The sequence below is a fragment of the Python bivittatus genome, unplaced genomic scaffold, assembly GCF_059951505.1.
Source record: "Python bivittatus isolate LINGU-HERP-01145 unplaced genomic scaffold, Pbiv_v1 ctg000580_np1212, whole genome shotgun sequence".
NCBI lineage: Eukaryota > Metazoa > Chordata > Lepidosauria > Squamata > Pythonidae > Python > Python bivittatus.
The window spans coordinates 23,413,218-23,440,392 of record NW_028277087.1 but is presented as its reverse complement, the minus strand read 5'-3'; the positions used below and the strand labels follow the sequence as shown (position 1 = coordinate 23,440,392).

The 27,175-nt window shown below is 38.9% G+C and overlaps 1 protein-coding gene across 2 annotated transcripts; it reads right to left on the bottom strand.

The window, feature by feature from the left end:
- Positions 1-1,454: 1,454 nt before the first annotated feature.
- Positions 1,455-27,175, bottom strand: ADSS1 (adenylosuccinate synthase 1). Of its 2 annotated transcripts, XM_088149767.1 has the most exons (13): positions 26,921-27,175; positions 17,097-17,199; positions 15,164-15,226; positions 14,647-14,697; positions 14,257-14,323; positions 11,837-11,944; positions 11,387-11,468; positions 7,775-7,901; positions 6,419-6,573; positions 5,320-5,444; positions 4,405-4,502; positions 3,334-3,483; positions 1,455-2,711 (listed from the first exon to the last, which is right to left on the bottom strand). In XM_088149767.1, exons 1-13 carry the CDS (start codon positions 27,119-27,121, stop codon positions 2,659-2,661), a joined length of 1,383 nt encoding a protein of 460 aa, XP_088005893.1. In that variant the 5' UTR covers positions 27,122-27,175; the 3' UTR covers positions 1,455-2,658. The 2 variants fall into 2 exon arrangements, with proteins under 2 accessions (XP_088005893.1, XP_088005894.1); XM_088149768.1 differs by lacking the exons at positions 17,097-17,199; positions 26,921-27,175 and having other exon boundaries at positions 14,241-14,323.

Below are 27,175 nucleotides of genomic sequence, written 5' to 3'. Positions count from 1 at the left end.
GAGAGAAAATACACAGTTGGGCAGTAGAAAAATGTAAAGCTGAGTAAAAGGTTATAGCATAGACATTTCAACTACAAAGCTAGACTTTTTAAAGAGGTACAGAAAACATAGTGAGCAAGTAACTGTTAATGTATTATGGATCTGTAATATAGAGTAAAGGCCACTTTGGTAAACTTTGGTCAGATCATATGTGCAGAGAGATGGTAGGTTGAGAGAAAGGTCTTGAATCATTTCTGAGAGGACTAAAGCCTATCTGAAATGCAAACTGATTAATGGTGCTCCTTCTAGAGCTGCACTAATAATCATTTTTAAAAAGCCATTTACAAAACATTAATATGTCATTAAGTCAACATTGCCTATGAAAGAGAATATTTTCAGAAGACAAGGCAAAGCATACAGAATTCTTGTTAAACACCACATAGGATATTTTAGAGCATTATATTGCAGCAAACGCCAAGAATTCTGTGGCACCCTAAAGAGCGATATGTTTCTTGGGCCATAAGGATGGGTCACTTTCTCTATACGAGGTAGGTAAGCAAGTATTATATACTGTGCTAGTGTTGGGAAAAGTGAGGCAGGGGTATTGACCAAGCATAGGCATCAAATGCAAGTCATGACGACACCATGCATAACATCACTATACAAATGATGCAAGTTATATAATGCGCATCATTTGTACTATGACATCATGATCTCACTTTCCCCTTCCTCTGAGTAGATGCCCATCTATCCGTGAGAAAGAGGTATACAAAACTGCTACTGACCTGCAGGGGCCTTTCAGTCCCTTATCCACTGTGCACACATACATGCATGTATGTGCGTGCACACACACACACACACACACACACACACCAGAGCCTTGTTGGTTTGTCAGCAGAGGAAAAAATAAGCATACTTTTGCATAAGTGGAAGAACTTCTCTAGATCCTGATCATTATTTTTAAAGCATTATCTAAAGCATTAATCTAACCCACCCAAGCACACTGCTTTTTGGTGGGCTTAAATGTAAATGTAATGTAATTTGTATTATAAAAATATAACTAAAATTAAGCACAACAAAGTCAAGAAGAGTATTGTGCTTCACAGAAAGTATAACACTATGAGAACAATTAGATACCCAAATGAAGTGTCCTGTGGACAAACACTTCCTCACAAATCCTCAGGAGAAACCAAATGGATGCAACATACTTTGGATGTTATGTTAATTAAACTTAGCTTCAATCAGAGAAGGACTATCAAACATATCTGCATTTTCAAGTATCCACTTGCATCCATTCATGCGATTGTAATCCTTACAACAATTCTATGACATCTGTTAATATTATTTCCATATTACAACTAGGAGAGGGGGACTGAACCTGAAGCAGCAGCACTTGTCTAAGTCATCTAGTACATTAACAGAAAATGTGAAGTTCAGACTTGAGGCTTTCTGAGCCTATCTTCATATAGTTTGAGATCCCAAAGGAAAAAAAAATAAAGGTCTTAGTAGTCTTTACAAGCATGTTACCTTTGCTTGAAATACATTGCCCCTTATCCCACTTGAGCATGTTCATCCAGTGCTTCCATGTGTACAAAAAATGTTAGCGAAAGCTTCTTAGACAGCAAAAATATAGGTAGCCCTTGTTTAGCGAATGCCTCATACAGCAACTGTCTGCAATTACGAGGGTGATGAAAAAGTAACTTTGCAACCAATCCTCGTATTTATGACCTTCCCAAATTGTGTATTCCCAATGATTCCCAAATTGTGTAAGAGAACATGTCACTAACATTCTGAATTTCTTACTCTCCGAAGAGCAACAGAGAAATCTTACGTTCTGCTGAAGCTCAAGTGAGCAGTGGTAAGCAACAGTGAGAGAAGAATATGACCTGAGAGCATACTAAAAAAGTGAAGTTACAGATAGTATCTTCACAGAGATGTACTGCAAGATATTGTGTTGGTATGATCTTTTAAAATGCATTTTCAAAATCTGCTGTACGTTTCTTCGTTTACTTGCCTCTTCTTTGTTTTCTTGGCTAACATACAAAGGACTGAAAGAACAGAATTTCTGAGCGCTTCATGTGGAACACCTACTGGAAAATATATGAATGAAGGGAATCTCTATATCCTAAGTTCTGACAGCTGTATCCAGTCTGATTCACTGCCAACAAATGACTTCAGGTACTGGCTTGCTTCCTTTTCTATGACATAACCTCTTTTGCTTCCCTTTCTGTTTTGGTATCTGAAGAATGCTTATTTATAAGGAAATACAGACTCCAGGATAATTCTACTTTGAATCCCGGACTTAAAAGAAGTTGCTTATCTTTTCAGTGCACCATTAGGCAGCCTCGTTTTAAATGATACATAGTCTCATTGCTTCCTGACACAGGAATGGGAACATCCTGCTTACAGCCTTGTGGTAGAAAGTTTGTTATTGATGGCAGTTTGGAAAAATAATTCCATATGGGTTTGACACTTTTAGAAAGTTACCTTAAGATTCTCCTCTACCAATTCACTCCAATTATTATGTAGTTCCCAAGTCAACTTAATATTTGAAAATAAGATAAAATATGTGTTTCTTAATCATAATCTAGGAAAGTTATTTTGATTTCAAAAGCATCTTAATTTGGGAGCAGAAAAGATCAGGTGAACCCTTGCTCATCGTAGCCCTTCTTTGGGCCCTTAAAAGAGCTGGATCATTGATTCTCTTGATTTTCCAACTCCAACCCATTTAACTGTAGAGAAAAAAAAAAGAAATAATTAGAACTATTACTCGGTGAATAAACAACATAATGAAATATATTTTAGGCTATAATCCTAGAAGGTGGATTCAAGAAGCCAGCTTCAAAAGCAATTAGCTTTAAGGCAGCTATGCAATAAAAGTTGGTTGCTTTCTGGCAGGAACAGCAAACAAAATTTAGTGTGGTTCATACACTATTTTTTAAATATATGACAACTTAATCTGTTTCACTGTTGCTGTTCAAATACTATGGAGAACCACATTATATAATCCTTAGGCACTGCAGTATTAGCAGTGGTATCATCTAAGTCAGCAAGTCTCCTCTAACGAATACCATCAATATGGTGATTATCAGTTATGGACCATATGCAGTCACCAGCACCCTTTGGAGTACCTGCAGAGCAAGAAATCCACCATATACCAGGTTCACATAGGCATGATGAGGATTCTAGTCTTGAAATACACAATTTTACTTTCAGCAATAGGAATTACTTAGGACCCCTGATCAGTCTAAATCCCCAGAAAGCTGCTTCTCTGTCCCATTGACAAGAACCCTTCCATGCACAGCTTAAACATATAGCACACCCTGTTAGAGCAGTAATGAAGAAAATACATACCTGACACACCAACATGGTTTTCTACAAATCTAATGTAATTTTGTGCCTTAGATGGAAGGTCCTCCCATTTTCTGGCACTAGTTGTGTCAGTCTTCCATCCTGGCATTGTTTCATATTCCACTTCTACTTTCTGCAATATTTCCTGATTAGCTTCAAAAGTGAAAAGACAACTATTCAGCTCATAAGAATAATTATTTTATCATTATTTAGCATTTATATTTAAAAACATAACTGACAAACCTTTAACCTGATCTTGGAAGCTTGCACTCTTTTGGTGACCTTTGATTTGGCCTAAAAAGGAGCTCTTTTTTCACAAAATAGGCAACCTTTGCTTTTAGAATAAATGAGGCTGCATAAAATAACCAGGTGAGGTCTTTATTGAACAATCACCCTGCTTTATTCACAACATTTAGGTGTCATTTTCTTGAGTTCAGGAAGATGGAATATTTGCACAATGTATTTGGAGTGATAGGATCTATCTGTCTGGAGATATCCTTGGTGAAATAATGGAGAAAATGATTGGCACTAATTTTACTTATATAAAGTCTGCTTGTAGGCTGGCTGGCAGAAGTGGCAATGCTACTGGGTATATATAAGTTCTGTAATAGTTAGCAGTTAAAAGGGAGGGGGAGAAGACCTGATCCTCCCCGCTCTTAACTATTAACTATTACAGAATGTGTATAGATGTGGTGCACAAAGGTGTCAAAATGCCCATGTACAAACCTTTCCTTTGAAAATTGCCAGGTCCCTGTGTCACATGTCCTTTAAAATGTCTTTCAGATTCTTAATTTTTTTAAAAAAGGAAAACTGGCATGCTATGAAGTCCAGCCCCAGCCTCTGGCATGAGCTCTTAGGCATTCTTGGAAACTAAAACTGTTGAGGGGTTGCAGCCTTGTGCTTTGTTTAAAAGTTTTCTTTATCCTCCCCAAAGGATGCAAGAAAATTGGAAAGGAGGTGGAGGTGGGCAGGAGAATCTTCATCTGTTTGTCTCCAGGTGTTATGGGGACTCCGGACTTAGTTAAACTTTTCAACCTAGTTCAAAGTTACACATTCAAGCAGTTAATAACATACCTGGAAAGTATGGAATTCTTTTCCCATCTAGTCTATAAGCCACACCAATTCTGATTTCATCAAGGACATCCAGAATATCCAGTTTTGTCAATGCCAGACTGCCCAGAAAATATCAGATGAATATAAGTCTCAATCAACACCTCCTTGAATCCCTTCTACCTGTTTTTATGCTTATGGGATATCCCAATAGCATGAATATATATATAATCACAGGGAAAAAAAATGCTACAAGCCACATGCAGTTTAAATTAATATACATGTTAAGAAGCACTTTAAAGACACAGCTATGTATCACACAATAAATATGAATTTTTTAGCTGCATACACATGATGAGAACTTACTGTAGGTATGGCACTTAAGAATTAAATGTATTTCAAAAACTTGAACACAGTGTGGGTGGTTATAGTATTTTAAAGTATGAACAATCCACCGATATCAAACTAATTTTTTTAAGTTTCAAGAGTCAATTAGGAATCTATCTTCAGAGCAATTAATAGTGCAGATATCACTTGGCCTGTCTTTACCTCCATTAATTTTATTTAATGCTAATCACCATTCCCTATCAATCAGAATTTAAAATAAATATTGTGTATCCCCATATTTTTCAGATTGCAAGACCAAGCATTGATGCAAAACTTTATGCTTAGGCAGAAATAGGAAGTATGCAACACCACCTTCTATTTCCTGCTTCTTTCTGCTTTACAGCTCCTGAAATGAGCATTTATACTACAGTGCTATTGACACAAGAAGTTTAAGCCCTACTCTAGAGAAATATTGCTTTCTTTGGGATAAGGTGCTACTGTTTCTTATCAAAATAGAAAATATAACTTCGCTAGACTAATTGTAACATTACCTACATATTTGTACTCCAAAGTTATGAGTTCCAAGTGTAGCTCAAAATCTGTGATGCTTACGCAGTAAATCCGTTGATCATATGAGCATATCTCAAAATGACAAGATCTAGCCAACCACAACGTCTTTTCCTGCCTGTGGTCACACCCCATTCATGACCTCGTGATTGTAAAAGGTCTCCAATTTCCTACCAGAAGCAAAGATATCCATGAGATTGCAACATTGGTCATAGCTAAGTGTCAAAAGCCACTAGCAACTGATCTATTGTCATGTCAAAAATACCCATTAAAAAAAATCATTTAGAAAACAAGGGATGTTCAACATGGGACACTGAGTCAGAAATTCTCCAAACCCTCCAAAAGCTTTTTTTCCCCCCTCCATTTCCTTTAGCATTAGCCAGGGTTGGATTCAAGATCCAAGCTGGCAAATTATGGTTGGTGTTTGTCCCTGAAATCAGACTCAGAAACTCATTCCAAATCATGATTGAAGGGAGGGCAATAACTACAGATTACAGCATTTACATATATAGACATCAAAGCACTTAATGTATACGTGAAGGAAAGCTACCTAAGAAAGCAGGAGAGAATGCAAAATCCAGTCCTCATTCAGTTTTCCAAATCATACTTTGAATTTAGACTATCTGTATTTTTAAATCAATCTTAAGCATAAAATTTTGGTGTAGTTCTTTATGAAGCTCATTTCCCCCAATAGTCTATTTATTTATTAAATTTGTATGCCACCTATGCTCCACAAGACTCTGGATTATTTTGCCCTATTCTACTACTTTGCCCACTACCCCATTGGCTTTTACAAGCTACAGTAAAAATAATTTAAGCAAACTAAGAACTCTAAATTGAGAGAATCAGGTAGTTCATATGATGCTGACATGATTTTTAAATTAGATTCAGATCAGGATGCCTCTGGCAACAAAGGCATTTGAAAGCATGCTATAGAATGGAGCTGTAGTAGTGGTGGGGGAATCACACTTTAAAGAAAATTAAGACAATTGGGAGAGCAAGTTATATCATCAGCACATTTTCTGTTTTATAATGAAGCTTGAGATTGGCCTAACTGTAGCTTGCATGTATTAGCAGGGGACCATTACAACATATTATCCTGTTAAGTTTTTTTGTATGGTTTTCATGATAATAATAAACTTACATTTATTTGTTCAGTTGGAAAGGCTCCAATTCCCACTCTTGTTGTGTAGGCTTTTACTACCCCATACACCTCTCCAATATACTGAGGAGGAATACCCAGCCCAGTGCATACACCACCCACAGTGCAGTTTGATGATGTCACAAAAGGATATGTGCCTAGCAAAAAACAAAAATTAGATACATTGTGCTTAAAAAAAAAAAAGAATGCACTTCATTTCAAACAGCCATTCAACATGTCAGTTTCTTAAAGGAACTTTAAAGATCAGGGGATCACATGAACATGTGTTGGAGAAACCTGCATAGCACAGGTGGTTTATCAAGTACACTATTGCTCTTCTATACTATTAAATATTGTTACATTTAACATTCATATACAGGTGATTCTCACTTAACCACCACTCATTCAGTGACCATTCAAAGTTATGACAGTGCTCAGCGAGGAGACTTACAACCAGTCTTTGTAGTTGCGGCCATCGCAGCATCCCCACAGTCACGTGATCATGATTTGAGTGCTTGGCAACCAGCTGGCAATTATGACAGTTGCAGCATCCTGCAGTCACATGATCGCCATTTGTGGGCTTCACTGCCGGCTTCTGACAAGCAAAGTCAATGGGGAAGCCAGCAAGAGGTCACAAATGGTGATCATGTGACGTCGTGCTTAATGACCATGCGGGATTCGCTTAATGGAAACCAGAACTGCCACAACTGCTGCCATAATTCAACACTGTCACGCTTAGCAATAGAGTTGCCGGTCCCAATTACTTTTGTTAAGTGGGGACTACCTGTATGCTTGTAAAAAGATACTGTACCTTCTGTTCCAGAATGAGACAAATTAAACAGGTGGTTTAATAAGCCAACTGAGAAGAAAACATGTCTCTACAGCACAAAACAAATTCCTCCTTGAAACTCTACTGCTAATCCTTACTCACTTGCATTCTAAAAGAGGTCGTATATTCTCTCACATTGGCCCCTAAATAAGATACCCTTCAGTATACTGATGACATGGCTGGATCCAAATTAAGTCATGGTTGTAGTATGCCCATTGAAATCAACAGGGTCTCATCAATTTCAGTTACTCTCAGCATGACAAAGACTTGTTGCATGATCATGCAAATGCATGCATATTTAAAAGTGTATGAAAAGTCTAATCTAGCCACCATTTCTCCCAGTGGCCTGTCAGGCTTCAGGGAAGACATGCATTGTTTCTGATCAGTATGCAGTATTATTCCTCACCATTATACATCTTACTTATGAAATAATAATCTAACCTTTCTCACATCTATATGCAGAGACAGGAGAATTTATTACATAGATTTCTATATAGCTAGACAATCATACATTTTACCAGGTTACATACCAAAGTCAATGTCAAGCAGTGCTGCATTGGCACCCTCCACAAGAATTTTCTTCGGAGAGCCATGCAGTGCTTCATACATAAAATAAACTCCATCTTGGACCATTGGTCTTATTGTTTCAGCATATCCCTGCAACAGTCCATATACATAAACAGTTACTTGAATATTTCTCCTATACTGGCTGAAAGTTAAAAACAGAAGCATATCAGAAGCCAAACCAGAAAATCACAATTTCTAGGCAATTGGGGCTGAAGAATTTATACAGACAAATAGCTAGCTGTGACATGCTGGCTAGATGCTTTAAAGATAAGGTTGATTATATTTCTCATGACAGATTCTGAAATTTTGCCAGTTTAGTCTGCAGAAGAATAAAGAACGTTGTCTTGTCAGATTCTTTAGGATGACTTTGGGTGCTTAAGGATCTGAATAAGGTGCTTGGAAAAGTTTGACCAATTCATAGTCAAACAGTTATCCCTCATAGCTAATTGCATATAGGAGGACATAAATGTTCAGTTGAATCCAAGAGGTTATAAATTCTTCTTTAGGTGAAGGAATTGTTCCAGTCATAATGACACTAATGACCCTAATCTTGGAAAAGAAAGCACTGGACCCAGAAGAACCGTAGGCCAGTGGTCATCTCTTTCCTGGGCAAGGTGCTTAAGCAAGTAGTGGCTACAATAATTTCAGCTGGGCTTTAGGTCTGATTTTGGCCTTAAAATTGCTTTGGCCACATTGTGGGATGATTTTTGTTGGGGGAGAAATAAAGGGTGTGCAGTCTCTTGGACAGCTCAGAAGCTATCATCATCATCATCATCATGTCATGGCATTCTCCTGGAAAGATAATCCAAGCTTGGTGTGGGTGGAGCAGCTTTGCAATGGTTCTGCTTGTACCTGGATTAGCATGTCCAGAAGGTCATGATGAGGGATTTCTGCTCCATGGCATCTAAGCTGTGAAGTTCTGCAAGACTCAATTTTATCTTTTTTACATCTGTATGACTGCTGAGTGAGAGTATTCAGAGATTAAGAGTGAAGTGTCATAAGTATGCTGATAATACATAACTCAAACTCCCCTTTTTATCAGATCCAGGCTAGACAGCAGAAGTGCTGAATAAATATCTGGCCACAGTAATGGACTAGATGACAATCCTCTAAATTAATCTCTCTAAACAAGACAGATATCCTGTTAAAGGATGATTTACCAGTCCAGGTAAGCGGTGTTGAACCTGTTCAGTAAAGAATTGTACTCCCCCCAAAAGATCAAGTTTCAGTTTGAAGTGCTTCTAAATCCACCCATGTGTTACTGAAGTACCAGCATCCTCTGCTAAGAAGCCCCTTTTATCAGCTTGAGGAGGCATGACGCTTAGGCTCTGCTTGGATCCTTACATACCCTCTTCTCATTTTAGATCACTACAGTGCATTGTTGGTGAGACTACTCTTGAAATTGGTCCACAAACTTCAGATGGTACAAAATACTACAAAAAGAGTACTGAATGGGACTGGACATCATGAACATATTATACCAGCCTTATACGATCTTTACTAATTCCCAGTTCATTTCCTGACCAAGTTCAAAGTGCTGGTATTAACCTATTAAGCCCTTCAAGGCTAGGTATGACAATATCTGAACGAAATTCCTGTATGTTCCTATCCATATCTTGAAATCAGCTTCAGAAGCCTTGCTCTGTCCTCTTATGCTGAGATGCTATGAAATACACCTGATACTGACTTTATTTTTTCAGTGACAAATAAATACAGTTCTATTTTTCCAGGCTTTTAATCTCAAGGTGTTAAAAAGCAGAACCCTCTTTTTAGAAACTTCTTTTCAGGCTGCTGCTTTTTTGTTTTAATGGTATGTATTTGCATTAATACTTGTATATTTTAACTGGTTTAGGGGTTTGTTTGATTTGAATCTGTTGTAAGACATTCTGAGAAAACATGATTTTTAAGGGCAACATGCAAGTTTTAAAAATAACATTTTTTGCTCAATTCCATTTTATGTGCATATTTGTGTGTGTGCAGGCTTGTATACATGTACACAGAAGTTTCTCAGACAACTATCAACGTTTTTTAGACAAAATGGTCCCACCCATTTGACAACAAAACCTTTTGCTAGGGTACTGCAGTGGGAGATATCATTGATACTATATAAAAATTAAAATGTCCTTAGGTAAATGCAAAGTAGTATACTGAATTTCCAATTACAGGTAGTCCTCACTTAATGACTATTCATTCAGTGACCAAAGTTACGGCGAGGCTGAACGAATGGTACTTAAACCCAGTCCCTGCAGTCAAAATTTGTGCTTGCCCACACTTCAACTCCCTCCACACATCTTCCCCCCCATCTCTGCCCTTTTGGCCGCCCTGCACCAGAGCTGAAGTGGAGGCCCAGGGCTGTCAGCAGTCTCAGCCAGCTGCCACCACCCCTGGGCTTCTACTTCAGCTCCAGTGCTACGGCCAAGGAATGCTGATTCAAGCCCAACACTGTGGCCAGCCGCCACAGCGCCAAGCTCCCGCCTCTTCCACCGCCCTGGGCTCCATAGGCCCTGCTGTACCCAGCTGACCTTAGCCGTCTTCCTCTCACTGCTGACGAGGTACACCCAGCCTGGCCCTATGCAAGGCAGCTGCTGGCTGTGCCAAACCTTCCTGAGGCCACTCGCCATTCTCCAGATAGCATGTGGCGTTCTTGAAATAGCCCTTCTTGCAATCCTTCAGAAACCCTTTGGAAAGCTGCTGAGGCCTTCTGAAGCATCACAAGAATGGTGGGTGTGGCCTTCTCACGAGGTTTCAGAAGGCCTCAGAAGCCTTCTGAAGCATTGCGAGAATGATGTGCGCAGCCTTGGGAAGAAGGCCTGGTGTGGCCAGCAGCTGCCTTGTGTAGGCCAGGTCCACCTCGTCAGCAGTGGGAGGAAAATGGTAGGTCAGCTGGGCATGGCAGGGTCTGCAGTGCACAGGGCAGCGGGGGTGGCTGGGGCTTTGTGCTGGGATGGCTGGCCATGGCACAGGGCTTGAGGCAGCACTCCTCGGCAGCAGCAGCACAGGGGCTGAAGTAGAGGCCCGGGGGCAGTGGTGGCCAGCTGAGACTGCTGAAGGCCCTGGGCTTCTATTTAGCTCCAGCGCCGTCACTGCTGAGGAGTGCCACTGTGCAGGGCAGCTGAAAGGGCAGAGATGGGGAGGAGATAGGTGGGTGGGGGGAGTTGAAGAGGTGGCAGAGGAGGCAGTCCCTTACCTTACAGAGGCTCAGGGCTAGGAGGTACCAAGCCAGGAATGGCTTGGATCAGGGTGAGTCCTCACCTAATGACCAGTGGGATGTTAACAACAGCAAACGGGAGTGCTGGGATTGCTGTCGCTAAGTGATGCAGTCATGTGAGATCGCACTTTACAATTGCATCACTTAGCAATGGAAATTCTGGTCCCAATTGCTGTTATAACTCAATAACTACCTGTATGTGTTTTGTATCTGATTGCATTTTAAACTGTTTTCAATGCCATACCTTTTGTAATTTCTAAAAAATAAGCAGTAATTCAGTTTCTCTTACTTTACTTCTTCCCTTGAAACTGAAATTCTATTTCTGTTAAAATCCCAGAGTCTCAACACGGGAGTATTAGAGGTTTACCTTTAGTTTTTTTAGTTGCCCTTCTATGTCAACTTCTAAAGAAGGAAACATTGACTTGTACTGGTGAGCCAGATTTTTAAATCTGCAAAATATCAACAATTAGCAGCATATATTGTATACAGAAGTTTTAAACTGTTTTTAATTTTTCTGTTCAAGAACTTTTCCTTCCTAGTCACAAACAAAAAATTCCCTATCAAATATGAATGAAGACAAGGTTGTAGCTTCAAACAACAGCTTTTTAAGTGGCAAAGATAATCAGAATTTATCTTATCAAAATCAATTGAAGTGATATATTTCTCCAAATCTAGCTCATTTTCAATAATATATATACAACTATCCTCATAGTTCTCCACAGAGCACACTCACACATATCTCCCTTCTGTGTCTTAAGAGTATACAAAAATGTTCCCACCCAAAGGGTATTCCTTGCTGTGCAGTCCAGCAGAATACCTTGATGAAAATTCATTGAAGTCTGAAAGAAGATCGCAAATCCGAAGTCCTGTTCGTGCAGCTTTGGAAGAATAAGTTGGTCCAATTCCTTTTTTTGTTGTGCCAATGCTAGCAACAAAAGACAAATGAGTGGAATCAACTGTTGAGCTATTCAGTTATTTAGTGATAGATATTTCCAAATGTTTTATAATAGGAATTGGTTAAAATGTATAGTCTGGATGTGCATGTGTGGGCGTGTGTATTAGAAAGAAATATTCACCTATGTGGGCTTTTCAGATCTAGGACTCATCATGAGTTCTTCTTTTTATTAGAGTTTTCTTTTGAGAAATCAAACAAAATTGGGAAAAAAGTTCCTATTTTTTCATGATTGTATAGAAGAAAGTCATGTGGATTGCACGAATGACTCTCATTGAACATTATTATTTTGTGGAAGGTGGATGCTGAAATCGAACACATTTGGGGAAGGCTGATATAACTGGAACAACCATATTTTTTCTCTTGTGGTTCACCAACTACCTCTCTTCTCTTTAAAAGAAACAATAGAGTGGCAGCATCTCAGGCCCAACCCCACCTTAAGTCAGGGTTCATCTCACCAACTGAAGAGCAGAGGCCAATAAAGGGGGTTTCCGAAACAAGGAAGGGGGATGTAGCCATCCCTTCTAAATTAAAAATGTGGTTCTGGCACCAGGTTTTTCTGTTTCAGTTTTACTGGTCCTTGTTATTTTTTATTTTATTTTATTGTTATTGTGTTATTGTTGTATATATTGTTTTATTTTTGGATGGTAAGCCTCACAGAATTTTGGCTATAAGAAAGGTGGTTTTACAATGTTTTAAATAAATAAATTACCCAAATGGAAACATTTCTCTTCCTTACCTTCCAAGGCATTCATATTCTGAAGATTCTCAGCCAAAAGGCAGCCCAGGTAGACAACAAATGTAACTGGCAAAATATTATGTTCCCAACCTCAGTTTATTTGATGTTACTGATATGTTCCCTTTGCAAGGCATTCTTCCTCTGGACTGCTCATCCCCCAAACTTCAGTCATCCATCTTTGGGAAGTTCTGATCTTCTCAAAGATTGCAATGTCTTTCTTTCAGGGAATTCAGCAGTAGCTATGTTACCACACACAGATTAATTGAACTGGACTAGCAAGCTATGCATGTTCAAGGCCTTTTCCACACTGAACTGTGTGCCAGAGTTGCTATGAGGATGCTTCTTGTCATTACTTCACTGCTAGATTTTTCAGGGTGGTTCTAAAAAGGTTAACTGGGTATCATTTTCCAGCTCAGTGACCTATCAAATATAACCTCCAGTACAGAGGCATGGCTGCAGTCAACTGGAAGGAACAAAAGCATGTCAGTAAGTATATAGTCTTTTCCCAAACATTGGAAAAGTTTACCAATAATCAGTTGAGTATGAGCAATCTACTTTTACTCAGAACTGATTTTTTCCCCCATCACATACAGTTCTGACACCATGTAGGGTTTGACTCCTAGTGACTGTATCACTAAATATTCACCAGTGTAATCTGACTTCAGTGATAAAGGAGATTTTTCTAGTCTGTGATCCACTTACATCACATGCCACTTCATAATCAACCTTAATATGGTCTAAGGCTGATCCTGGCAGTCCAAAGTACTTTGAGACTCTAAATCCCTAATTCAAAGGTGTCTTTTTGTTCATTGTCCAGCTTTTGCAACCATACCACAGTATTAATTCAGCAGTGGCAGCTGTGTAACTGAACAAACTTAAGAGATTCTCACACAGAATCAAGTTGGTAATGCTAAGTCACTAATTTGCCTCAGGAAAGATAATATATATGATTCAGTGTCTTTAATACTTACACTAGTCAGTATGCCCATAGTGTTAACATTCTCACAGAGAGTTAACAGCAAGGTTTCTATTGATGTGCTATGTCATGAAGAAAGCTGCCACGCTCTAAAATGCAGTTTCTATAATGGAGCCTCATGTGTAGATAGGAAGAAGGCAGCAAGATGAATAAATACGGACATCAAACATGGATTGATTCAAACATTCAAGTCCCCCACAGCAATAAAAACCTCACCACCTGATCTGTCTCACCATGCACTGCTTGTAATGTATATTCATTTTCTTCAGAGCAGATACCAGCTGTTTGGAGGTACAGCTTCTATTGGTACCCCCATTCTATACAGCATTGTCCATTCGAGATATATGCATGACGCATATAGGGATCAGGATGTTCTTATGCCTTCTGTGATTCTTGCATATTTAAAACTCATTTGTGCATGCGTGCATACTTGTAAAATGATATTTTGAGCAAAAACAGTCAAGAAAGTAACAGAATCATTGCATTACATGCACTACTACATTTGATATGCTTTCCAGACTTACACCACATCTAGTAGCAGAATTCAAGTATACCAAGATATATAATTACTTTTTCCCCTCTTGTGCTTGACGCTGCACTTCTTGAAGTCCATCAACTGCCTGGTGAAAATCAAACACTGCATAGCAGAGGAAAAGCCACATGAAGAATTGAGGGAGACAAAACAAGGTTTGGTTTTCAAATGTTTCATACAATTATGCTTTTAATGTTCTAACAATGAAGAAACTAAACTGCTGTAATTATTAGCAGCATCATACCTCAAAGTAAAGAGATTGCCCATGATATGGAAATGATTTTATTTTTAATTTACATCTGTTACATTGACTATATTAAAGTAAGAATTATTTGTTCATGATACAAAAATATGAATTCTGCCCAATACAAATAAAATTAATATGAAAAAGTTTTATGATTTGTTCTCTTTCCCTGAATACTACTTACCAATATGTGCTCTGTCTGATATGATGAGTCTTTTCTCCCAATCTTTTAAACCTAGGAGAAGAAATGTGTACCAGTTTAGAAGGGTTTGGCTCTAAAGGACAGAACAGTCTACAGCAGTGTTTCTCGACCTGGGCAATTTGACGATGTGTGGACTTCAACTCCCAGAATTCCATAGCCAGCATGCAAGTTGCCCAGGTTGAAAAACCCTGCTCTAGAGCAATGATTCTCAAAGTGTGGTATGTGGAGGTCCAACATTGCAGCCTCATAGACCAGAGCCTGCTCACCACCAGGGATGCATTTACAGTCACTGGAAGTGTTTTTCAAGGAAATGTAATTTGCTATGATCTCTTGATTTTCTTCAGACTTGGCCTCTTGTCCACAATAACAGAGGTAGCTTTTACGGAGGCATCTGTTTTCTCTGCTTTTGGAATTTTAAGATATCCTTTTAAAATAAAGTTGAATCCCATTATTTATAACAAACCCCTCTCTTTTTAAAGGAAAAATATTAAGTACAAACCTTTTTTCTCATTTTTTTCAGCTTCTTCAAATAAGCCAGGTAAATGTATAACCACTCCATTACCTAAAAAGTATATGCAAAACTTTTGCTGTAAAAGCAAGAAATCAAATATCCTCTTTAAAAAAATAAGCATTAGGCAAATGCAACTATCATCATGTCAGAAGAATTTGCAACAGATTGGGCTTTTCCAGCTTTTCTAATTAAAGTTTTAACTTGGGATGTTAGGGAATGGATTACTGAGTTAGGAACTCTTCCATATTATAGTGCTTCACCCTGCTGTGTGTCTCTGCCTTCTCTAAAGAAAGGCTTACAGAGATTGATGGCAAAGTTTTTTTCTCTGTCTCTCAGATAATCTGGCAGCTGGCCTTTATTTAGCTGGAAGGCTTTGATCTTATCTTTTGGCACATTCTGGCATTCCCACTGGGCACCTTCTGCATTGGTTTAGTGGGTGTCCCTCAGCTCCATTCATCCTCTTCTGGTGCTTAGTGCACTTCTCCAGATTGTAAACTGCTTTGTGGACTTTGGACCACTCTGAAACTGATGAGCTTTCAACAGTATAAACACTGCCCAGTCTATTTTACCAACCAACTTTTCTCTGTCCTATAACTAACAATCCATCTTCAACAGCCATTTGTTGTCTACTCCATTTTAGTCACCAGCCATTTTCCAAACCTCCATTCCAGGTTTCCCTAGAATTCTGTCTGATGTTTTCTAAGACTTCCCCCTTGAAGCCAGCTTTATCCAGGAGCTCCTTCTTCTCTCCTATGACAGAAAGTTTCCTAATGGAAACTAAACTAACACCTACTCTCAGCTTCTTGATATCAGCAAAGAGGATTAGCTTGCCCCCAAAAATGTTTGGGTTACAGCATGGAAATCTGAGTATAAGATAAGCCAGCAGTGAGACATGGCAACTGCAGGTGCATCACAGTCCTTCATCTCCAGATCATGTCTCATCTGCTCCAAACACAAGACCATATCTAGCATGTGCCCTTCATGGGTATTGCAGCCAAGATTACTTGGGACAGGTCCATGGTTGCCAGGGAGGCCATAAACTTATGAGCTGCATAGATTCCTCTTTCAGGGCATGGAGACTGAAGTCCCCCAAGACTATCAATCTTAGGAACTGCAGTAGCAGCCTTTAGATGACATCCAGAAACTCATGCAGGTCGCTGCTAGGCTCCTAGGCATTTGGTACACCAACAGTAACCACAGCCTATCTCTGTGGTTCAATTCTACATATAAGCATTTGCAGCCAGCCACCTCCAGGGGAATTCTCCTTGCTACTGTATTGAGAAGGTCTCCCATATTATCATAGCCACCCTCCTGCCTGACCAAGGTGTTGCAGTTGCTGCAGGATCTGAAACCTAGCTGGGAACATTTTTGATAGGACTATATCCCCATCATTGCCCAATCAGGTCTTAGTAATACATGCCAGATCAATGTGTTCATCCACCAGAATATTGTAGATGGACACAGTCTTATTTCACACTGACCTGGCATTTACCAGCAGCAGCTGGAGACCAGTGCACCCAACAGTTCATCACCTGGGTCCAGGTCTGGGGCAACTGGCTTAGAAGAGACAACTTCTCCTGTAATGGTAAAATGTAACTAAATACGTATGAAAATTAGACATAAAGTAGGATTTTTAACAGCTGTTCAAAGTTCTTCTGAACATTAAAAATATTTCAGTCACTTTTGCTAAATCTTAACTAACCATTTCTTCATGTCTTTCACTGAAAAAGCACAGACAAAAGGTCAGATTTTCCTCAAAATCTGAAAATGAAACAAAAATGAAGAAGTTGTCTTATACTTTAATTTAAATTAAATCTGATGTATTCCTCAGTACTGAAAAGGATAAGGCATAAAAGTTGCTAAAGTAAAGAATCCATTTACATTTGGATCTTATAAATCTGAATGGAATACTTATACTTACCAATAAAAGAAACAGCCTTAGGATTAATTATACCACTAGGAAAGAGGTGAAAATCGTATTCCTTCCCGTCAACAACCACAGTATGACCTGCATTATTTCCACCCTACCAAAAATAAAATAAAATATTTAAATAATTTTTCATTTATTGGTATTGGTGAAGAACTTACCTATTTGAACTGAAATTCTATACCTTTTAAAATATTTTAAAAAATGAAATTTACAGGTTAGATCCAAACTAAGTCACGCTTTAGTCCTACTGAAGTAAATATTTTAGTTAATTTAAATTTATAAATTGGCTATGCTTTTGTCCAATTTATCCACTTAAAAGAGAGAGATATTAACGGGACCTATGGACACAGATAACAATCATCAATGCGCTATTTACTGTAAATAATGAGCCAGCAAAGAATAATATATTGTGGTAAATTGTGTTGCCCCAACTGCTAAGTTTCAGTGAGGGAAAGTGTCTTTACACTTTTAGTGCAGAATAAATTATGGAAAGCAATGTGTTCCCCTGGTTTTGTTTACCCACCCAAGCATCACCTGCCAGCAGGGAAAACCACCACCTATCAGTTGCCTTCACATGTGGTGGGGTAAGGTGGGTGGGCACCTGGGCCAAAGGGTTTACCCCTCTTTCAAGTAGCCTAGCACAGGTTGCTGGCACTTCTGCTTTCCAAAAATAGCCTGGGGTAGAAGAGGTCCACAGTTTGAAACTGGGGGGGGACTGCCCAGAGAACTGGGGGTGCTCCCTCCCACATCTCTCCTCCATGTCTATGATGGTCAGGTCAGACTAACAGGTGCTGCAGAGGGATGCAGGATGAAGCAGGAGGGAGCAATTAGAAAGAAGGGAATGGCACTGATATCTGAGTTGCTGTTGCTAAACCCATGTATATAAGGAGCCCACATAAAACTCCAGTAGTTCAAGCTCAGTGGCCATGGAGGACATGCCTGGTTTTAGGTATTGTGCTTGTTTTCTCATTTGCACGCTCACCAGAGCCAGTGTTGCATCAGTTGACCTTATAAAAACAAATAAATAAATGACAGAAAGAAAATACCCCTCTCAAGTAAAAACAAGTAAAAAAAAAATCATAGGACTAACAAGGTAAGAAAAACTTAAGAATTAAAAGGCTATGAGCAGGGTTAAAATGAAATCTGAAAGTGTTCCACCAGGGCACCATACTGAGTTGAGTAGGCCTACTCCTGAGAGCTACTTGTCTCACCTTAGGTAAATACAGTAATGCTATTAAGTAGGGTAATGGAATATTCTTTTTAGAAATACACAGCTCAAAAATTTTTTTTCCCCATTTTGCCAGAAAGGCCATTATCTAGACTTTCTTCTTGATTTCTATTTTTCCAAGGCTGTCCTTTAACAACTCTGGAATATAGTACATGTATTTCCTGGACATAATTGCCTTACCATATTTACTTAAGTTAGGATCAGTAAATGAACCAATCATAAACCCATTTAGTCAAATTCCTGCAAGACCCCTCACATTTAACCTCTAAAATATTGTTTCAGGAAAAGTCTCAGCAGCTCTTAGATGTCTTTTAATTCTAAAAGGATAAGAACTGCACCTATAGATTTTGATTGACTGATAATGTGCCATCAAGTCAGTGTCAACTCTTAGTGACCAGACAGCCCTTCTCCAGGATGATGTTTCCAACCTAGCCCTTCAGGTCTCTCACTGCTGCCACTGCCACTATAATTAAGTCCACTGTCTCCACTGCTGGTTGTCCTTTTCTTTCCTTCCACCTTTCCCAGCATTATATACTTCTCAGGAAGGCTAGGTCTTCGCATACTTCGCATCCAAAATATGATAATTTGAGCCTAGTCATTTGTGCCCCAAATGAGAACTCTGGGTCAATTTGTTCGATGAGCCATTCGTTTGTTTTCTTGGCTATTAACTGTATTCTCAGCTGTCTTCTCCAATATCAAAGTTCAAAAGTGTTAATATTCTTTCTAGCCTGCTTCTTCAAAGTCCAACTTTGGAGAACTATAGCAACTATAGAGCATCACAGGGAAAACTATTGCCTGCGCAGTTCTGATCTTTTGTAGGTATAGACATATCACGGCATTTGAATATCTTTTCCAAGGCTTTCATGGATTCTGTATCAAGTGCTAGTCTTGGATGTATTTCTTGAGTGTTAGTTCCTTTACTATTGATAGTCGATTGTAAAATATAGAAAGTATCCACATCACACCTCTATATCTTTATTGTCACTTCTAAGACTGGTTGCTGTACCTATTGTCATTGGTTTAGTCTTATTAATAACAGGTATAGTACCCCTTGATTTTCATTATTAGAGCTTGCAAATTGGTTTACATTTTTAGCGATCATAGTATCGTTAGCATAGCACTATAATCTAAAATCAATGATCCATTGATGTTTCTTCCTCCAGTTTTAAAACCATACCCATCTTCTTCCAACTTAATTTCCCTCAGTATATATTCCACATATAGATTGAATAAATAACAAGATAGCATACAGCCTTGTCTTTTTCCTTCTGCTGGCATGGAGGTTCTATCTTGCCATGTTCCATCCAGACTGTGGCTTCCTGTTCTATGTATTAGTTTCTTGTAAGGAAATAAGATGTTCTGAGATTCCCGTTTTCTTAAGGATGCACACTTATTGAAGCTCAGTTAAAAAAAAGCAAATACAAATACAAGAAAATGTATCCTATTCTGGCAAATCTCTGATTACTTTTAGATGATCAAATTGGAAAAAACTCCCCAAAATTACTAATGTAATCTTTGTTCTTCCTACTCCTCTCTTAAAGCCTATCCCACAACAGAGTTAAGATTATATTTATCCATCCTTGAACTGACACAAAATGCCAGAATAGCATTTACTGTACCTGTTGCCAATTCATCAAATTAATATGGTAATAAAGCATACCATATATTACCTCAAAACCCACCTTTGATCACACCCACAAGAGGTTAGCTGATATCATCTTCAAGATTACGTGCAACATAGCATTACAGATTTTACCACCCTGAAGCTGTGGTACAACAATGATGGCTTAAGGGAGAAAACAGTACAGTGGAACCTCGGTTTACGAACGTAATTCGTTCCGTGACTCTGGCTGCAACCCGAATTGGTCACAACCCAAAGCAAATTTCCCCATAAGATTCAATGTAATTACCGTTAATCCGTTCTGGCGAGGAGGACAGGGAGGCGGCTATTGCTTGGAGAGAGAGTCCCCCTCCCTACGACCACGTGTCAGGGGTGGAAAATGGCCACGGACCACGTGTCAGGGGTGGAAAAATAGCCGCGGACCACGTGTCAGGGGCGGAAAATGGCCGCAGACCACGTGTCAGGGGCGGAAAATGGCCGCGGACCACGTGTCGGGTGGAAAATGGCCGCGTATCCTGCTCGTACCCCGAGGCGGAGTTCACAAACCGAGGTAAATTTTTGCGGCCGGAACTGGTCGTAACCCGAAAAGTTCGTTAACAGAGGCGTTCGTAACCTGAGGTACCACTGTATTTAAAAACAGTACACCTTATGATAATTTAAGGCTATTTCTTGCATGGGCTGGGACAAGATTGAAAGCAGTATCATGGAAAGACTGGCATTGCCAAGGCATAACTGTGTCCTGGTAAACTGCAAATGGGACCAAGGCCTTACAGTATTACCATTAACCTTTTCAGACAGAAGTAAATTCCCATTAAATATTTCCTCTAATATTTTACTCGAGCAAAGTGTAATGCATCTCAATGAAAACATCTTTAACCGAAGTCCATAGTGACTGCTTTGTGTCAAAAGGTTCCACAGTCCTTGCCTGCAGAAGTTGGCAGATCAAACAATAATGTCAATGTTAAACTTAAATGGTTAAAACCTGCAAAACTGCCTGGACATGAACTTAGCTATGGCTAGTTTTAAATCAGCCAGCAAATGGCCCAAAGGATTTGTTCGCTAGTATGCAGACAGATTTCATAAGATCTGCCTTTTGTGTTTTCTATACCTGCAAGTCAGATCAGAAGACTATACTGGGAATATACTCAGGGTTTATTTAAAAGCATATATTTATTTTCTTCACCATACTTTCATATCATCAGCAGCAGTCGCACATGGGCTAAAAGACATTAACAGAACTGCTGGCGAAAAGCTTTCATTTCTTTTTTGAAGTTATAGCAATATTATCACTCCGCTGACTCCTACTTTCTCAGAGAACTAAATGGCCAAAGTAATCATATTTTGCTGTTAATTTACCTGCAAATCATAGAAAGGAAAACAAGGAACAAGATAAAACACCGCCATTTGAACTTAGTTTTCACTGAGCGTTTCACCTGTTACCCAGAACAATAGATTTAGATTTTATTTATTTATCCCATACCTGTGCTTGCAGCACAAACAAGAGCCTGGGAAGCCAACCTTGTTTTCTGACAGAGGTTTGGTAACTTTAAACTTGACCTTTTCATGGAATACGGGTGATCCCGCTGCAATTTTATCAGTACCCAAACCCAAGTTTAAAATAGCAATGTCACAATTTTTTTCTCTGAGAGCAAGCAGGTGCTTAACAGATGCTAGGTCCTAACTTTTTATTTTGTATCTGTTTACTTGGCTTTTAAAAAGCAGCATGCAAAACAAATAATCTTACTTACATTTATTATTGTAGTCCTAGGAGAAAAGGTGGGCAACATTTTATGAATTGCAAATGGTACATGTGCAGTTATGGCAGCATGTGGCAGATGTTTCTACAAAATAGCTACCTTGTTGGACATGGCTAGGCACAAAACACCTACTTCCAATCAGAAAAGTTGTGACGTTGTTCCCAGCCTCTACATCTCAGGATGTTCTCTATTACTCCAGTTTACCTTTGATTTTTTTTTCTGGTGAAATGCACGTTTTCAAATAAACTGGGGCATTTACTGGGGTATGGGGATCCATTATTTTTGAGATTCCAGCCTTCTCTGTTGCTGCCCTTGCCCTCTGGGGCAGCACCCCACCAGAGATACAGATGGTACCTGTTCTCCTGGGGTCCTGAAAAGCCCTTAAAAACTGGCTCTGTTCCTAGGCCTGGGGTTAATGTGTTTGGAGGGGGGGTGGCTGCTGAGTCATGTTTTACTGTGGCTGTTTTTAGTCCAAGCTATCTTGTTTTGTCTATATTTTTAATTGTTTTAACTCTGTATTGGATTTTGTAAGCTGTCCAGAGTCTATTGGAGTGGGCAGCCATAACAAATTCAATGAAATAAATTCCTATTCAGTCACAAAACTCACTGGATGACAAGGGCCAATCATTATCTGTCACTATAGCTGATGTACTACAAAGAATCACTGTGAGGCTAAAGTGAGAAGAAACCTCTGAGACCTTGAAAGAAAGGCAGGACATCATAGGAATGTTTAAAATGTAGTTGCATTATTCAAAGTGCTTAGTCGTTCTAGTTTTACTAACAAAATTAAGGGTTCTGCATCCAAACACAAAAGAAATAGGTTGAAACATATGTTTCCATTTTTTAATCAGTGTTATTATTACCACTTCATACCTTCTACCACGCTGCCATGATCCCTCTCCCAATCCTTTATTACTCTGGTTCATCCTGTATAAGGATAGGGTGAGCTTAAGATAGCAGATTCTGGAATATCATTAAAAAGCTTACAATAACTAATTATTTATAGTACTATTATAGGATCTGAGCCATATCAGCCCAGCATTCTATTCCCATATTGGCCAACCAGATGACCCTTGGAAGTCCACAAACAAAACCTAAAACATCAACCTCCTCATGTAGCCTTAGTTAGGAGAAAGCCCAACTATGATCAATCAGATTTATCAGGTAAGTGCACTCATTGTTGGAGTTCTACAGTAAGGAAATGTGGAACCAAAAAGGTTGGATGATCTCTGTAGACTATGGGTTGTCTATATTGTTACCCTACAAAATTTAGGAATTTTAACTTTGTTCAACACTGTTCTCTCCTGTTGGTTTTTCTTTCTGGAGCTATTTGAAATGTTAAAATTATTTGAGATAGTATGTAACACAACATTAAACAATTGTATCATAATTAAATTTCATTTGCATCAAATGTTTCCCTCCATTGGAATTCTAGGTTTTTAAAAATGGCATCATGTTAACCACTTTTCAAACCTACTAGGTTAATAATTTGCGTTTCAAGTAGCATACTATTAAACAGAATGCTTTATTATAATATGTTATGCATTTATTTAGAGTTCATGCTTCTTTCTGACTTCCTGCTTGGCAAAGACTTCTATTTTTCAAAAGAAATAACTTTTGCATCCCTGACTTAATGCAATTAAAAGTGAATCCCAAAGCCCAATGTTGCATCATATAAATTTTGTAACAGGCATCCTTTTTGCTGAAAATGTTAAGGTAGACAACCAACAATTCCTTCCCCTCCCCCAAATTCCACACTTGCCCATTTGTGCCTCAATCCCACCTATTTTTCTTAATCATCACCCCACAATAGCTCTCAGCTCTCCCCCCCACAAAAAAGTATGGTTCCTGCTACTCAAAGTTCCCCATCCCTCTTCCAGACAGCTGCCAAAAAGACAGAGACCAAGAACAGATTGTACATGAAATGCATTTTTGTATTTCACATCTCTGGTTTTGTTTCTTTAAACAGCTTCCATAATGGGAAGAAGACGAGGACAAAGGATTAAATTTTCCCTTCTTTTCTGTAAGGTAAACATTCTCTGAAGTCTTGCATGACTCCTAGTGACTTACACAGATGGGGCCAGTTTTTTTTCCCTTGTCAATAATAGAAATGTGGTTGCCCCTGCTTACTACTCAGTCTAGCCTACAGCCCTGGTGTTTCATGGCTGTCTTTGATCCAAGAACTAACCAGGTCTGACCCTGTTTAGCTTTTGAGATCATCCAAGGTTGGCTAGGTGCTCTCTTCTTTGCTACTACAATCCTACTAATAATGTTGCACTTAAAGATGTCGTGTGCTCCTATAACAACTTTTCTTTACAAATACAGAATTGGTAGCAATTTTCATGGCAGCCAAAGCACAAAAGAAAAGGTTCAGCTACTTTTCCCATGTGCCTACTGCTCCACCACCACACGCAGTAGCTTCACATTCTGAACCAATCTCTAGAATGCAAACAGATATTTCATGTATATAGTTTGAATTAAAAAAAAACAGGTAGGAAAGCTGATTGTTTTCCAGCTTTATGTATGTTGTAGGGTATGTCGCTGTGTGGTGAAAGACTGAACTAGATTATTCATACAGTTCCTTAGAATAATTCCAGAACAATTGCTTTGGATCTTTAAAAAAACAAACAACAAACAAAAAATCCATTAAAATAATTTTAGCTTAAATTAATTACAGGTTCTTTATGAGAACCTATAATTAATTTAAACCAGAATGAGTATGGTACTAGATAAAATATAGTCATGTTTATTTATTCAAAGGCCTGCCATATATGTGTGCATTATATAATAAATCTCTATACACACACTCTCTTCCTGCCAACGTTGGTACTTTGCACTCTTTTGCTTGAGTGGCATGGGATGACAACTGAACATGTGAGAAACTATGCAGTAAGGTATGAGGCTTCAGTTCCCTTTACCTTTAATTTTTAATTTCACAATTATTCCAAATTGCTCAGGGCAATATACATCGCCTCTCTTTAGTTTCACAACAATCTTGTGAGGTAGACTATACCAAGATTGGGCTCACACATTGTGCTAAGCCATAGTTTGTTTTCAACAGTTAAACCACAAAAGGATAGGTTCATATAAGATCTTGCCATAAGCCACTGTTTACAAATTACACCAAGGTAAAGTACAGTTTACTTTGTTTTGGTTTAGCACGTTGTATGGATGAACGAAAACAGCATCTCTCCAGGACTATGCTTATGTAATCCTTACTATCCAAGGCTCAGAGAGCCATACATCCCACACGCTTTATAAGTGATCAAAGATGGCTCAAAATAACATATCAGAACATAGAAGCATGAAACTGATGAGTCCAAAGCAATCCCTAGTAAACCTCTACTCACTTTCAACCTTTCTTACAGACAGCCGTCACCAGACACCCCAGCATATGTGCCACTGTCCAGACACACAGTTTTGGTAAGTTCATCATGCTTGTCTGTACTTCCAGATCTTGTGTCACTTGTCACCAAGGCTCAGCTATTTCTATTTATAACCCAGAGCTTGTTTTCCCCCTCCTCTTCCCAGATGGTTTTCAGTCTGTAGCCAGTCTTAAAAAGCCTTGTTCCCTTTCTACTGAAGCGTCATTCAAGACATGGGTAAGAAAGGCATGCATCAGAAGCAAAAGGCAAAACAGAAATAAAATAGAAAGTAAATGATGAAAGGGAAAACAAAGATAAATCAACTTGGTTCAAATCAAGGGAGTACATATCATACAAAAGGTAGGCTTAGGCTAATGGTACATTCTCAGACTAACACACTTCACAAGGCTGCTATGAAGATAACAAGAAAGGCCAACAGAAATGTTAGTTGCAGAAAAATGACACAACTCAGAGGGGGGGAAAAAAAGAGGAAAACAAAAATACTTACATTTGACTTACTAACAAAAAATGGAGCAAAATACTTTAATATTGGACATATTGAAGGATATTTTTGAACAATGGACCCAGAAGTTAATCTCAGAAGTGTCTGCCATAATAGATAGACTCCGTTCAGATGTTAAGGAAGAGGAACAAGTTTTAACAAGTAAGACTGAGACTGATCTGAAAGTTGATTTAAAAATGACAAGCTACAAGAACAATATGGAAAAAGATGTTACACTGGATACACACAGGAAACCGGCTGATATTTTAATAATTAAAAGAAATATACAAATGGCAAGCCAAAAGAATGACTTGGATAACTTTCTTATATTGGATTTACAAAAGCAAAAGAGACCTGTTAAACTTCTGAAGAATTTTGTGAGAAGGGACAAAGGAAAAAATGAAAAGAAAACAAGCTCTAGGAATTATTTGAAGGAATTAAAGATCAAGACTGTTAAAAGTAAAAGGAAGGAATATAAAATGGGTTTATTTGATCAAGGTTAAAACAGATATGTTGTTATCTCTGGTAACCCTTAATGGGCTTTGCTGACCAGGACAGAATGAGGAAATGTTAAGGATCTGTTTATGGATAAGAGATAAGATATGGGATGAAGAGATTGTTTGTTGTATTTTAAGAGAAGGTGACAAAGGGGGAAGTTACTTCTTTATATTTTTCTTTTTCTTTGCTATATTCTTATTTTTTCTTTCCTGTTTCTTTTTTCTTTCTGCACTTTCTATTTTTTCTGTTTTGTAGTTTGTATTTGTATAACTGTAATGCTTAATAAAATTATAAAAAAATTGTATTGACGAAAGTATGGGACAAAAACAGTACATCAACCAGGATAGAATAAAACAGAAAATTGATACTATCTAGTGACAGGAAAAAAGAACTATGAGAAAGTTTAAGAAAACTCTGACCTTTATTATGACCCACCTGCCCACCTGACATCCTATTTCTCTCCCATGTACAATTACAACTCACAGCTTGATAATTTAGCTGGAAACAATGGGATATGTAATCTAATATTTTGAACAGCAGAAGGTGGGCGAAGGATACGTTAACGTGGAGGAAATTTTAAAATAAAATGGAAGAAAGTATGAGATAGAAGAAACAAGAAGAATCAGAGCAGGGAAGAAATCTGTAATTACCAATATTTAAATATGCCCTTGCTTCTCTACTTTTCATTGCACCTTGATCCACAACAATGAGCAAATATTCCAGGGGCTAAAAGTTTCACCTGCGCAGGCATCCTAAAAGCCACAGCAGCAACTTGCCGCTGTGCAGCAGAACGGGAGACAACCGGGCTGCTGCTGTTTCTCGCCCCGGGGCAGCCCTTACTCACCTGACACCTACAGACAACGTCGGCCTCGGTGGCCAGAAGATCCACCACTTTGCCTTTCCCTTCATCGCCCCACTGAGCGCCCAGCACCACCGTCACGCGGTTGCCGCCCGCCTCGCTTCGCAGCCGCTTCAAACCAGCGCCGGCGGCAGGGCGAGGGGCGCGATCGTTGGAAGCTGCCGCAGCCGCTCGGGTGCCCGACATCCCCGCGAACTGTTTCCTCCCAGGCCGACAAACGACCCAGCCGCAACCAGCCAC

Bases quoted from the DNA above. Each gene is read 5' to 3' on its own strand.
- ADSS1 (XM_088149767.1), bottom strand. From the start codon at position 27,121: ATGTCGGGCACCCGAGCGGCTGCGGCAGCTTCCAACGATCGCGCCCCT. The intron at 17,200-26,920 runs GTGAGTAAGGGC...TATTTTTGGTAG, and splicing joins ACGTTGTCTGTAGGTGTCAG to GGTGGAAATAATGCAGGTCA. The intron at 5,445-6,418 runs GTAAGTTTATTA...TGCTTCTGGTAG, and splicing joins TTCCAACTGAACAAATAAAT to GAAATTGGAGACCTTTTACA.